Below are 12342 nucleotides of genomic sequence, written 5' to 3' on the forward strand. Positions count from 1 at the left end.
CCCTGACATCAGTCTCGTAAACAGAGGCAGAAGGTTATTTGACACGTCGCAGTAAGATCAGCAGAAAAACTTTGTTCATTGTGCTGCCTGAGTGAGGGCAACACAAAATGGCGGTGGAACACAAAGAAATGGTGGCTGAATACAAGCGAGATCGAAAATCGAATTTCCTCACTATGTGTTCGTTCCTTCGAGGTGAAGTTAGTGTCCATGGTGAATCCAAGTGACTTGGCATTTGATGAAAGTGGAGGTTCCCAGCAGTAAAAGTTCATGTTGTTGAGCCAGATTTGAATATTATCTTGTTTATTGTTCTTGGCAAATGACAGGAATTCTATCTTGGTTGGGTTGAGCTTCAGGTAGGTGCTTGATATCCAGGTCTGGATGATGTGCACGCTGTTTGAGGCATTGCATGTCTGAAGCAGAGGAGATTTTCGAGTAGAGTTGTGCATCATCGACATATTGCTGAATCTTGATGCTGTTATTGAATTCGAGTACCAAGCAGTTCAATGTATAGATTGATGTTTGACACAAGAGAGTATGGAGCCCTAGGAAACTCCGCAGGTGATGGGGATCTTTTGTGTTCTTGGTGTGCCTATGTTAACAAACTGGTATTGATTGGAAAGGTAGCAAACCAGCCAGTGAAGGGCATTGCATGTGAATCCCATTGAAGATCCAAGGATGCATATAAGGGTGGGTTGGTTGACTGTCTAAGGTAACGGAGAAGTTCATCAATGTTTGAGGGCAGGGGTTATCTTCAACTGTGGTCAAGAGGACATCGGCTATGGTTTTTGCTTTTTAGGAAAGGTTACTGTTGTGGTGAGCATGCCCACTCTTTCACTCCTTTAACATTGCAAGTTGGGACAACCGATAGTCTTTTTGCATAGTTGCAGATCTATGCCCCAATCATGCACACTCCTACACAGTGTTTGGTCAACACCCGATAGAGTATGCCACCTACCGCAGAAAGGTATCATTTCTAAATGTTGAGTCTTTTGTGTAACAGAAAATGATTAGTGCCAGGCTTTAGGGCGTACAAATTGTTGGAAGAAAGATTAAATTAACTGATATTTAGGAGTTGGCGACCTTTTGCAGTAATAAGGTTAACAGTGCTGTTTTGTCTCATTAAGGTCCCATCCAGATATCCTCAAGATACCAAATGAGCTTTTTTATGATGGAGAACTTCAGGAGTGTGCAGATCAGATTCTGAGCCATTCTTACTGCAATTGGGAGCATCTACCAAAGCAGGTAAGCACTTGCTTCCAAATGAAGTTGCATTCATTATGCTAGTGTGCTATTTCATGATTGTGTCATGTATCTAATATTTACAAGGCCAAGTTTGTTCAGTAGCAATGTTCTCGAGGGGTTTGTTTCGGGAGGTACAATCTGCATAAAAGCATTTTTCATTATTTTTTTACATTATTTTGTCCGTGATCTTGCGGTAATCTGAAAGTATTCTTGTTCCTGACTACGTTTCGCTCTGCCATTTCATTTGTGGTTTCTTCAGACACTGAATTGTTAAGTGTAACTTGGCTGAATTCGTTAGTGAATGGGGCATTAAGGTTGTCAAAGTATTGTGTGTTGCGGAACCTAACCTCGTACCAAGCCTCCGTACCATGTAAATGCCACAATAGATTATTTTTTCAGTTTGGAAATATTTATACATCTGTCCAACTCTGAAGTCCATATCATTGAGTACTCAAAACTAAATTTGTTATTTTAACTAATAAAAAGCAACCTGAAAGGACAAATGCTAGAGTGCATAGTAATCCAAGTTTCTGGTCTACTGATGCTGCTTTTGCCTTTTGCTGATTTAAATTTGTTGATTTCTTTATTTTTTACTCACTTTTTTTTTATTATTGCACTTAACCTTTCTGTCCTTCTGTTCTCGAGCTGTGATCCTCTTTCTCGTGCCTACTCATGGCTACTCTTCTGCATCTGCTAGTGAAAGTTAATCCTCTCTTGCCTATAGTTTCTGGGATGTGATCCGATCCACACCTATCATGTGAACAGCACCTCTCGAGGATCCTTTTTGTTCAGGGTCCATGTCTTTGTGCTGCTTACATCTCCGCTCACTGTTTCTCTGCTGCTTCTGTCCTTGGGATTCACTTCCTACTCATTCTCTGCTTAAGACGTTTCTTGCCCTTCCTCCAGGCGCCTTTACGCTGTTGTGCTTCTGTCTGGTCTACAACTTCTTTGCTCCTTCGCACCTTCCGCCCTTGCATGCTGTCACCCTTCCAACCTTTGCAGCGACATTAAAGATGTTGAAAAGATGTCTGCATCCCTAGTCATTTTTGTCTAATCGTAGGAAAACATTTTTTTATTTAATTTGATTTTAATGCAAGATAATTTTTTGTCTACTCCTTTCCTGTTGTATTCGACCAGTCTTATTAGAGGTGTTATATCGTCAAGATTCACTAATTCACATACTGCAAGCATAGTAGTAGGGGAATTGTTCTCCAGTAAATAATTGTGTATACTTGAATGCATTTTCCTTGAATGGAAGATTTTAAAGTTAGTCCGGTTTTCACTTTTAGGGATTTCCAATCATTTTTAATGGGGTACTAGGAGAAGACCAGCGTGAAGGCAACAGCCCTTCATTCTTCAATGTGACTGAGGTTGATGCTGTGGTATCTTACCTCAAGAAACTGCTGGTTGCCCAGGGAAAGAAGGGGACGCCCAAACTCTCTCCTAAGGAAATTGGCATTATTTCTCCTTATCGGAAACAGGTAAGGCGTTGGTATAATTGCAAACTATGATCTTGTTTCAACATTTGTGCCACGTTGTATAGTGCATAATGTGACATTAAAAACTAGAATGTTACACTGATTAATGGAGAGTATCATCTTTTGTAAAGTAGTGTTGCTCAAGCCAGTGTAATTCATTTTGTGAGAAGACATTTGCCAGCAATACATAGAAGCCTGTTCATAATGCTGCCCCATTGTTCTGGTAAGGGAGATTGGCCTCTAGAGAACACACTGTTTTAGTCTCACTTTCTCTTAACCCGCTGCATTGGGATAGGGTTGGATATAAGTTAATTTCTATAGGAATACTCCAACCCAAGATACTTGTCTTGAGATGTTGTCCAGCATTGGAGAGAGAGAACATTTTTAGATAAGCCACTGTAATCCGTATCATTTGTTGCTTATTGTGTTTAATCATGCATTTGAAAATGTCTTCCTTAAATGATTCATGCAGCAGCACAGTCTGCCATCATGACTGATTTAATAAGCTACATTTGTGTAGTCTTAACCTATTTGCACTGTTGAATCTTTCCAGGTTGAAAAGATCAGGAAAGCCATAACTAAGTTGGATCCAGAGCTCAAAGGCATGAATGATATCAAGGATTTGAAGGTAAACCGCAGCTTGTTGTTTACATGGTAAATCATCTAGTATATGTTAACATATTTCATATCATTTGACCAGAGGGTGGATGCAGACTTGGCGTTCATCACTGAGGTCACTTGATAAAACCTGCACTTTTGCTGTATTCAAGTGATAAATAACAAATTTCACCTAATTTATTGGTGTTCAGTTACCCAACCTAGCGAGAATGGAAGGATAAATTGGCAAATTGTGACATTCAGAGCAAAGCAGTTCTCAGCAGTGGTTGCTTTACTTTACACAATCCAGAATTCTAGATCGGATTTTATACAAAAGCAGGTCAAAGAGGAGATACAGCCTTGCTGTTGGAGAGATTCACGAATATTCCTACATATCATCCATCTTTAAAAGCATGCAACTGAAATCCTATGTGCTTCATTTTACACTTGCATGAGCAATTCGAGTTGTATGGTGCTTCTGGAATTCTCAGTAAAATAGCTTTCTCTGTCTTACAATTTATGAGATATTTACAGTGGAAATGGTACAATACATCTTTTTACAGGGCTATTTTGTACTTTTTGTTTCAGAATACCTTCTTTGGTCCTTTATACCAAGGTTTGATTTCCATCTACTGTCACTGTTTGACTATATGTCAAACATTGTTAAATTAAATAAGTTCTGTACACTGTTGACATGTCACCTTCTGGCTACCTCCCAGTGCATGGTTACTACTGGTGCTGTCTTGCTATGGTTACAGTTGTCTCCATGATCAAATGTAAATAGAAACTGATGTATTTCAGTTTCTTGCTGTGCTTCCTCTTGATGTTACATGGACGGTGTGTGTGGTGTGTGTGAGTGGCAGGGTTTGTGTGTGACAGTAGTGCATGTTACATGCAGGACAGGCCTGATTGCATGTCAACATGGTTGTGCTTAATATTACAGAATACATATAACCGGAATAGAGCCTTTAAAGGACAACAATTTGAAAGGTAATGCTAACAGATACATGCATGTTTTCAGTGTAGAAACTCCACATGTTCTGACACCATTCAAATGATTATGGCAGAGAAGGGAACTTTCCAGTGTTGCAGCGTGAATCTTTTCCGGATCCACTATGCTGTGCATTATTCCGCCATCTAGTGGTTGAGTCCGGAATTGTAGTCTTTTTTTTTTTTTTGTGACTGATGGGTGTAGACATACCACTATTTGGTGGCCTTCAGTGACATCAACGTGCTTCCTCCGGAAGCTCCCTTTGGTCGCCATCTTCAGATTCTTTTTTTCTGCCGTTGGGTCTGGATCGATACGGAAGGAGCTCCAGAAGTTTGGAGAGAAGAATCTACGAAAAATAACAAAAACAGCAAGAAAATAACTTTATCGACATACTGGCCTTCGAGTCAGTGAACCGAGACACAGCAAAGAGAAAAAAGACCAAAGCTTCGACGTCCTACGGAGAATGTGCATACTGGGGGCTCCCTGTGCACGGTAATGGACAAGACGCCATTCAAGTTCTGCGACAATAGTCACCACAAGTACACACTGAAGGATCAGCATCCGGTCTGTAACCTTTACCTGCCGCTGGACCACCGAAGCGAAGATTGCGACGCATGCTCGGCATTCACCCCGAAGACTTTAAAGGTGAGAGAGAGGCACAGAAAAGCAAATTACAACATGCAGGGTCAAGGACCACTTGCGTCGCTTCGAGACCTGGTCCTCTCCAGTGAAGAAGAGGACAACGTCGCCGAAGGGCTTGGCGGCGCAGAGGACGCGCACGTCCCAGTCGTCGGTCGAAAAGAAAACTCCAAAGGAGGTAAGAGAAGCATCGACCCCCAAACAGTCAGCCGATCCACGAAAGAGTGACTCCAAGTCCTCGAAGGGAGCCTTGGCGTTGAAACATTTGATGACTGCAAGTGCGTCCAAGGACAAACAGTCTGTCGGTTCCTTTGACAAGGACTCCCAGACACGAAGACCCTAGAAAAAACAGTTGTCGGAAGAGCAGTCACAAAAAGGACTATTCAACATCAAAAAAAGAAAGGGTTAAACAAGCTTCAACGTAGACAAGCTGCAAAAGAAAGGCAGAAAATCTCGACGCCGAAACACATGCGTCTGAGTTGTAAAAGAAAAAAAAAAGGCTTGAAGCCGAAATGGCGAGTATCTTGCAACGCAAGAAGGATTTCGACGAGAAAATGAAACAATTCAAAATTCCGCTGAAAATTTCGGCCGAAGGTGAAAGACGTCCAAGAACTAGATCTTCTGACGACGCCAGAACCGGTCGAGGAAGAAGAGTACTACTTCAAAGCCAAAGTAGAGGAAGAGGACCGAACATATCATGGTTCGGCGACCTCGGAGGCGCAAGACATGCAGTGGCAAGATCTTGACGCCGAATCACCAGAAGAAGGGTTGGACTCGTACCCCTCGAGGCCCTGACCACCAGATGACATTGGGATGTACAATCGGGTGATAAAGAAGGCTGAAGACACTTATGGAGTGCAGTTAGAGGAGGAAAAACCTCAATACTGTTTTCTCCTAGAGTCCTTGCTGCCTACACAAACAAGGACTCAATTCCTTCCCATGCTACCTAGTGTGCTGGACCAGGGTAAGGAAGCCTGTAAAGAATCGGCTGTAACACCAAGGGGTGAGAGAAAATACAAACATTCCTCAAAGGATCCTATGTATATCGGCGGTTCAGTGCCAGCTGATTCTATGATAACCTCCACAGCTAGGAAGAGAGCTAATATACCCACTAATGTGGGGCCACCACCAGACGACAGAAAGGAAAAGGATGGATCTCTTGGGGAGAAAGGTGGAACGAAGTGCGGCAATTTAGTGGCATATCGCAAATTCAAATGCATTAATCAATAGACATGCATATCAAAACTGGGAGGAAGTAGTGACCTACTAAAACATCTGCCAGACCAATTCCAAAGAAGGGCAAGCCACTTAGTGGAAGAAGGGAAGAACATGGCGAACACATGTTTAAAATCAGCCCTAGATGCAGAAGAAACATCTAGCAGACGGGGTAACTGAGAGAAGGCACGCCTGGCTAAGAATTTCAGGTTTCAAACCAGAGGTACAAAATAACATATTAAACACCGCGTTCAATGGTGAAAAACTATTCGGAACAGCTGTGGACGAGAAATTAAATCAATTAAAGAAAGAGAATGAGACTGCAAGGTCCATGGGGGCACTATAATCCAGAGGCATGCATAGGGGAGCACCATTACGGAGACCAGCAGGCAGAGGTAACCACCAGCCTGTAGCCTTACACCAAACATTTCAACAAGATTATCAAGGAGGAAGCCAGGGCCAGCAGCAGGGCCAAAAACAACAACAAAGTTGGCAATACCAACACTGAAGACAATCCTTTCAAGGGTGCCCTCGAGCAAGAGACTAACAACAAAGAGGGGGACAGCAACCCACCTTCAAGTGACTTCACTGCAAGAATTACGCACACTCAAATAAAATCTCAGAGGGTGCAACAACAGACAAACATAACAAAAGAACGTGTCCCAAAAATCAAACAATCCCTCCAACATATAAGATCAGTGGGAGGCAGAATAAGAAACTTCTTCCAGGAGATCAACAAAACACACTACCAATTTACGGTGCTAGCATTTGGACTGAAATCAGCATCAAGAGTCTTCACAAAATGCCTAGCAGCAGTAGCGGCCCACCTAAGAAGGCAAGGGATTCGTGTTTACCCATACCTAGATGACTTGTTAGTAAGAGCAAGCTTGTACAATCTTTGCAAAGAACACATACAGAAAGTCATAGAGACATTGCTCCAACACGGTTTCTCAATACACTGGGAAGCAATCGTCAATAGAACTAGAACAAGTAAAAATATTCTTAGTGGCAGAAATCAACACAATACTAGGGAAGGTATTTCCAAGCACGAAGAGAACATTAGTGATACTTAAGGAGACAAATCTATACCACAAGGGGCAAGCTCTGACAGTAAAGACAGTGGGCATACTGCTAGGGATGATGACTTCATGCATTCATCTAGTCCCAAACATTCGACTACACATGAGACCATTCCAGGAATGGATTCAACAGCAACGGTCACAAGCAACAAGGAGTTGGGAGGATCTAGTGGTTGTCACGCAAACAGTTCATCAAGAGATGGCATGGTGGAACAGAAAGAACATAGCACAGTGGAGACTTCTCACACAACCAACTCCAACCGTGACCATTACAACAGAGGCTTCCCAGCTAGGGTGGGGATCACACATGAACAACCTAAGAATAAGGGGATGGTGGACACAACAGGATGCAATAAAACACATCAACTTCCTGAAGTTAAAGTCTGTGTTCCTAGCCTTAAAGGCCTTTCAGAAAGAGCTTTACGGGAAGAGGGTGTTAATCCAAATGGACAATACAACTACCATGTTTTACATCAACAAAAAAGGAAGACCACAATAACACTATCAACCTTCGCCCAAGAACTATGGCGATGGGCAATCCCAAGGAAAATAGACTTGCTAGCAATACATCTTCCAGGGAAGGAACATGTAGAAGCAGACAGGCTGAGCAGGCAAGCCTCAGCATCCCACAAATGGGAAATTAATCCATTTGAAATCCTAAAGATATTCAAAAAATGGGGAACTCTGCAAATCGACCTATTTGCAACACCCCACAATGCCAGCACTTCGCTTCCAGGCAACCGTGCAAACTGTTCCTAGGGAATGCGCTATGGATAGACTGGTCAGGGACATTTGCTTACCCTTTTACCCCGATACCACTGCTACACAGGGTACTCAAAAAATGCAGGATCAGCCACATGACATTAATACTCTTAGCTCCTCAGTGGGCCGGTGAAACCTGGTTCTCCTAGATAATGGAGATGACTCAAGGGGCAATGCATAAGTTCCCCAACAGAAAGGACCTCTTAACAATGCAGAACCGGAAGGGTGCTACACCCAGAACCAGAGAGCCTAAGCCTAGCAGCATGGCTCCTGAGGACTTAGAATTTGCTCACCTCAGACTACCAGAGACCACAATGGCAGTACTCCGAGAAGCGAGAGAACCTACAACAAGGAAGTGCTACACAGCCAAATGGAAAAGATTCTCTCAATGGTGCCTTAAAGAAACTTTCAAGAAGGATCACAAGAGAATCAACAGTACTAAAATACTTAACATATTTACTACAGAATAAACTGAGCTACACATCTATAAGGGTACACTAAGCAGCAATCGTAGCGTACACAAGCGGAGAAACAGGGAAGAGTTTTATTCACATCCCAGGTGGTCAAAAGATTCCTAGAAGAAGTAAAAAGAATAGCACCTCCAAGAAAGATGCCACCACCTGCATGAAATCTCAATGTAGTACTAGCTCAAATGATAAAGGCACCATTCGAACCAATCCACAAAGCAACGCAACAAATTCTCACACTAAAACCAGCGTTTTTAATTGCAATTACATCACTACGTAGAGTAAGTGCATTGCAAGCTCTAACACTGCAAGAGCCCTACTTCCAAATACATAATGACCGAATCGTCATGAGAGCTGATCCACAATTTATGCCAAAGGTGGTATCCAAGCAATACAAATACCAAGTTTTTTCCAAAAACAAAAGACACAATCAGAAAGGGCATTACACGCCCTGGACACCAGAAGAGCAGTCATGCACTAAATAGAAAGAACCAACGAATACAGGAAAACAAAACAATTCTTTGTATCATTCACCAACAGTTTTCTTGGAAGACCAATCACAAAGAATACCATTGCAAGATGGATTACACAAGCCATACAGTTGTGCCACAACCAGGCAGGTCAGACATTACAAGGAGCACTGCACGCTCACTCAACAAGGAAGAAAGGAGCAACAGTAGCTTTTTTTTAGCAAATACGCCTATTCAAGAAATTGGGCAAGCAGCAACATGGTCTACAGTGCACACCTTCACAAAGCACTACTGCATGGATATTCAAAAGAAAAAAGAAACACAAGTAGGACAAAAGGTCTTACAACATATTTTCACAAACCAACACTCAGCTTGCACCCAACCACCACAAGACTAGAAAACCGCTACAAAGTTTATGCACAGCATAGTGAATCCAGAAAAGATTCATGCTGCAAAACGTATAGTTTCTTACCTGTCGGTGTAGTTTTGCAGCTTGAAGAATTTTCCGGATTCACTAGCGAACCCACCCTCCTCCGCCAGAAAGATGAGACAAGAGGAAGAAATAAATAAAACAAGAACGAACCTTTAAAAAAAAAAAAAGAATCCGAAGATGGCGACCGAAGGTGGGAGCTTCCGGAGGAAGCACAGCAGGACACTAAATGGTGGTATGTTGACGCCCACCGGCCACGAAAAAAAACACGAAAAAAGAGACCCTACAATTCCGGACCCAGCCACTAGATGCACAGCATAGTAAATCCAGAAAATTCTTCAAGCTGCAAAACTGCACCGACAGGTAAGAAACTATACGTTCTCTGCTCGCATAGTAATGGTAGCTGCAAGGGAAGATGACCTTGCAAAGTTCCATCTTGAAAGAAAGAAGGGACAAATAGTAATAGCTTCTGCATGCTTCAGTAAAGGGGCATTGACTGCACATATTTGTAGCAAAGCGGATTCCGAGCATTAGCGACCCTTTGGCACTCCATACAAAATTGTTGGTGATAAGAGTATTTAGGGCACTGCCGCAAGGGTGTTTTCAGACACATGAACAGATTGCTGAGGGTAGATGCTGAAGGACTGAATTCCGACTGCTGACTCAGTTATGGCTTAAGTATGTGGGTGAATACTTAATATACCTTTGCATAATTTAAGCTGAGGAAATCAATACAGCTATATATATGTTAGATGTTTGACGACAATATTTAGATACTTCAAGAAGGGACCAGATTAACAGATTTGGGATGTGAGGTGAAATAGGACGGTAGCTAACATGTGCCTTACTCTGCATATTATCTGGTGAGTTGCTTCTAATCATTCTGATGCAGATGATTTGTAGATAAATGCTGCTTAATACATAATCCTATGATAGTACATGCTGAGTTAAGGCTCTATTAGAGCATAAATCATTAGAGACAGACTGAGAGACACCTACTACTTCTCGTTTTCTCTGACAAATGTGCGTTTCCTTGTGGGTCTATGATCTTCTACAGGGCAGGACCACTATAATATTGGGGTGGACACAACAGTGATGAGGAATTGGGGCAAGGGCATTACAAGCGATTATGTAAAAGAAAGGGTCCGTGCAGTCTTTGTGCTTACAGCGCCCAGACTGGATCAGATGCGGAGACTAATTGCTTTTCCATGATTGGCACCTCTGTGTCACAGCCTGATATTTCAATATAAAAATATGGTTCTCTGTTTAACTCGGGGCTAGGATTCCACGTTAAATTTCATTTTGTCGGGGGGCGTGGCCGAGCCGAGCTGCAAGATAGCCGCCGTGTAATGGGGCTCTGCCGGCCGAACAAACAATCCGTTAGCCCATCCGTTCTCTGCCTGACTTTTCGAGCAGTGGAGCTGCGGCGGGAGGCGCCCTGTCGCCGAGGATCCCGGCGGTGCTTCTGTGACAGAAATCGGCTGTGGAAATCCGGAGTTACGGGCCCTCGTGACTCCGGCTGCTGGGACGTTCCGCGCTGGGCGGCGCCGTCTGCTGCGCGAGGCCCTGGTCGGAGGCCGCGGCTCGTGTGGCGAGGTTGGGACCGACGTAGACGCCCGCGGAGTGCTGGATACCCGACGACTGCCACCATAGACGCAGCTGCGGACCCCTGCTGGCCTGAATGCGGCCCTCGCGGCGGCTCCAAGGCACACGGTGTGCGGGCCTGACGATCTGGCTGACTGGCCAGCGGAGACGTGGCCTGGCGCTGCTGGCGGGGCCGGTAAACCCCCTGAGAGACGAGAGGCGTGAAGCCTGATCCATACCTGCGATGTGACGACCCCAGCGTGCGGGCCTATGCTGATCCGTGCCCAGGCCTCTGACTGACATACGGCACTGCGAGTTGGTGGCAAGTGGTCTGGTGCTGGCTGGGGCCCGGGGCCCACGAGGTGCCGACTGCCCCATTTTTCCCCGGTGCCGGGGTGTGTAGGGCCCAAAGGGCGGCATGGGGAAATCCGACGCCAAGCAGTGGAAGCTCTACTTTGAGAAACAGGCTTCCCGCGGCGCGGTGGCGGCTCCGCCATCGCCACCGGTGGTCCCTGCAACGCAGCTAGACCCACCACCGGAGGACGATGTCAGAAGTATGTTTCGAGACCTTAAAGGGTGCCTCAAGGAAATCGATGGAAAGCTAGACTCCATGGCCCAGCGGCTTGATGGCATATCTCATAAAGTCGACCAGCACGAGGAGAAGATCGCTGCGGCGGAGGCGCGAATTGCCGACTGCGAGGAGAGCATTGGAGACAACCGGGAGCGGCTCCTTCGCATGGATAAGGTCCTGGAGGTGATTAGAAGGCGCAATGAGGATTTGGAGGCCCGCTCCCGAAGGAACAATGTTCGCATTATTGGAATTGCAGAATCCACCAATACTGGTAACATGGAACAATTTATTGAAGGAATGTTCCGCGAACTGTTTGGTGCGGACCTGTCGGCCATGTTCCTGGTCGAGCGGGCGCACCGCACACTGGGGCCGCGGCCCGTGCCTGGGGCGCCACCGAGGCCGATCCTGGCACGTGTTCTGAACTACCGGGACAGGGACACCATCCTGCGGTTGGCGCGTGAAAAAGGTGAGCTCCGATTCCAAAATATGGTCATCTCCTTATTTCCGGATTTTACACAGGCGGTGCAGGCCGCAAGGCGAGAATTTATACCGGCTAAAAAAATATTCCAGAAGGTGGGGACTAAATATGCCATGCTATACCCGGCCAAGCTGCGGATACACCACAAAGGGAAGCCTATGTTCTTTACGACCGCGGCGGATGCCCTCAAGTTTGCCAGGCAGGCGGAGCGCTCGCACCGTGGGCGAGAGGATGACCAGGGCGCTTCTCCGCGTGGCCAGTTGAGTGACACAGAGTGACATAGCGTGTTATCCCTCTGAGAAGTGAAGAGATGCTGGATAACGTAACTGTAAGATACGT

General features: G+C 44.9%; 1 protein-coding gene across 1 annotated transcript in view; it reads left to right on the forward strand.

The window, feature by feature from the left end:
• The window catches only part of LOC146869280 (RNA helicase MOV-10-like), a 283487-nt gene that overhangs the window by 167568 nt on the left and 103577 nt on the right, over window positions 1-12342 (forward strand). The window contains exons 11-13 of the mRNA XM_085633089.1: window positions 1125-1242; window positions 2532-2723; window positions 3274-3348. Of these exons, the coding sequence (XP_085489215.1) occupies window positions 1125-1242; window positions 2532-2723; window positions 3274-3348 (385 nt within the window). The remainder of the gene's footprint in view (window positions 1-1124; window positions 1243-2531; window positions 2724-3273; window positions 3349-12342) is intronic.

This window comes from Triturus cristatus, chromosome 1_1 (genome assembly GCF_964204655.1).
Source record: "Triturus cristatus chromosome 1_1, aTriCri1.1, whole genome shotgun sequence".
NCBI classification, from domain to species: Eukaryota; Metazoa; Chordata; class Amphibia; order Caudata; family Salamandridae; genus Triturus; species Triturus cristatus.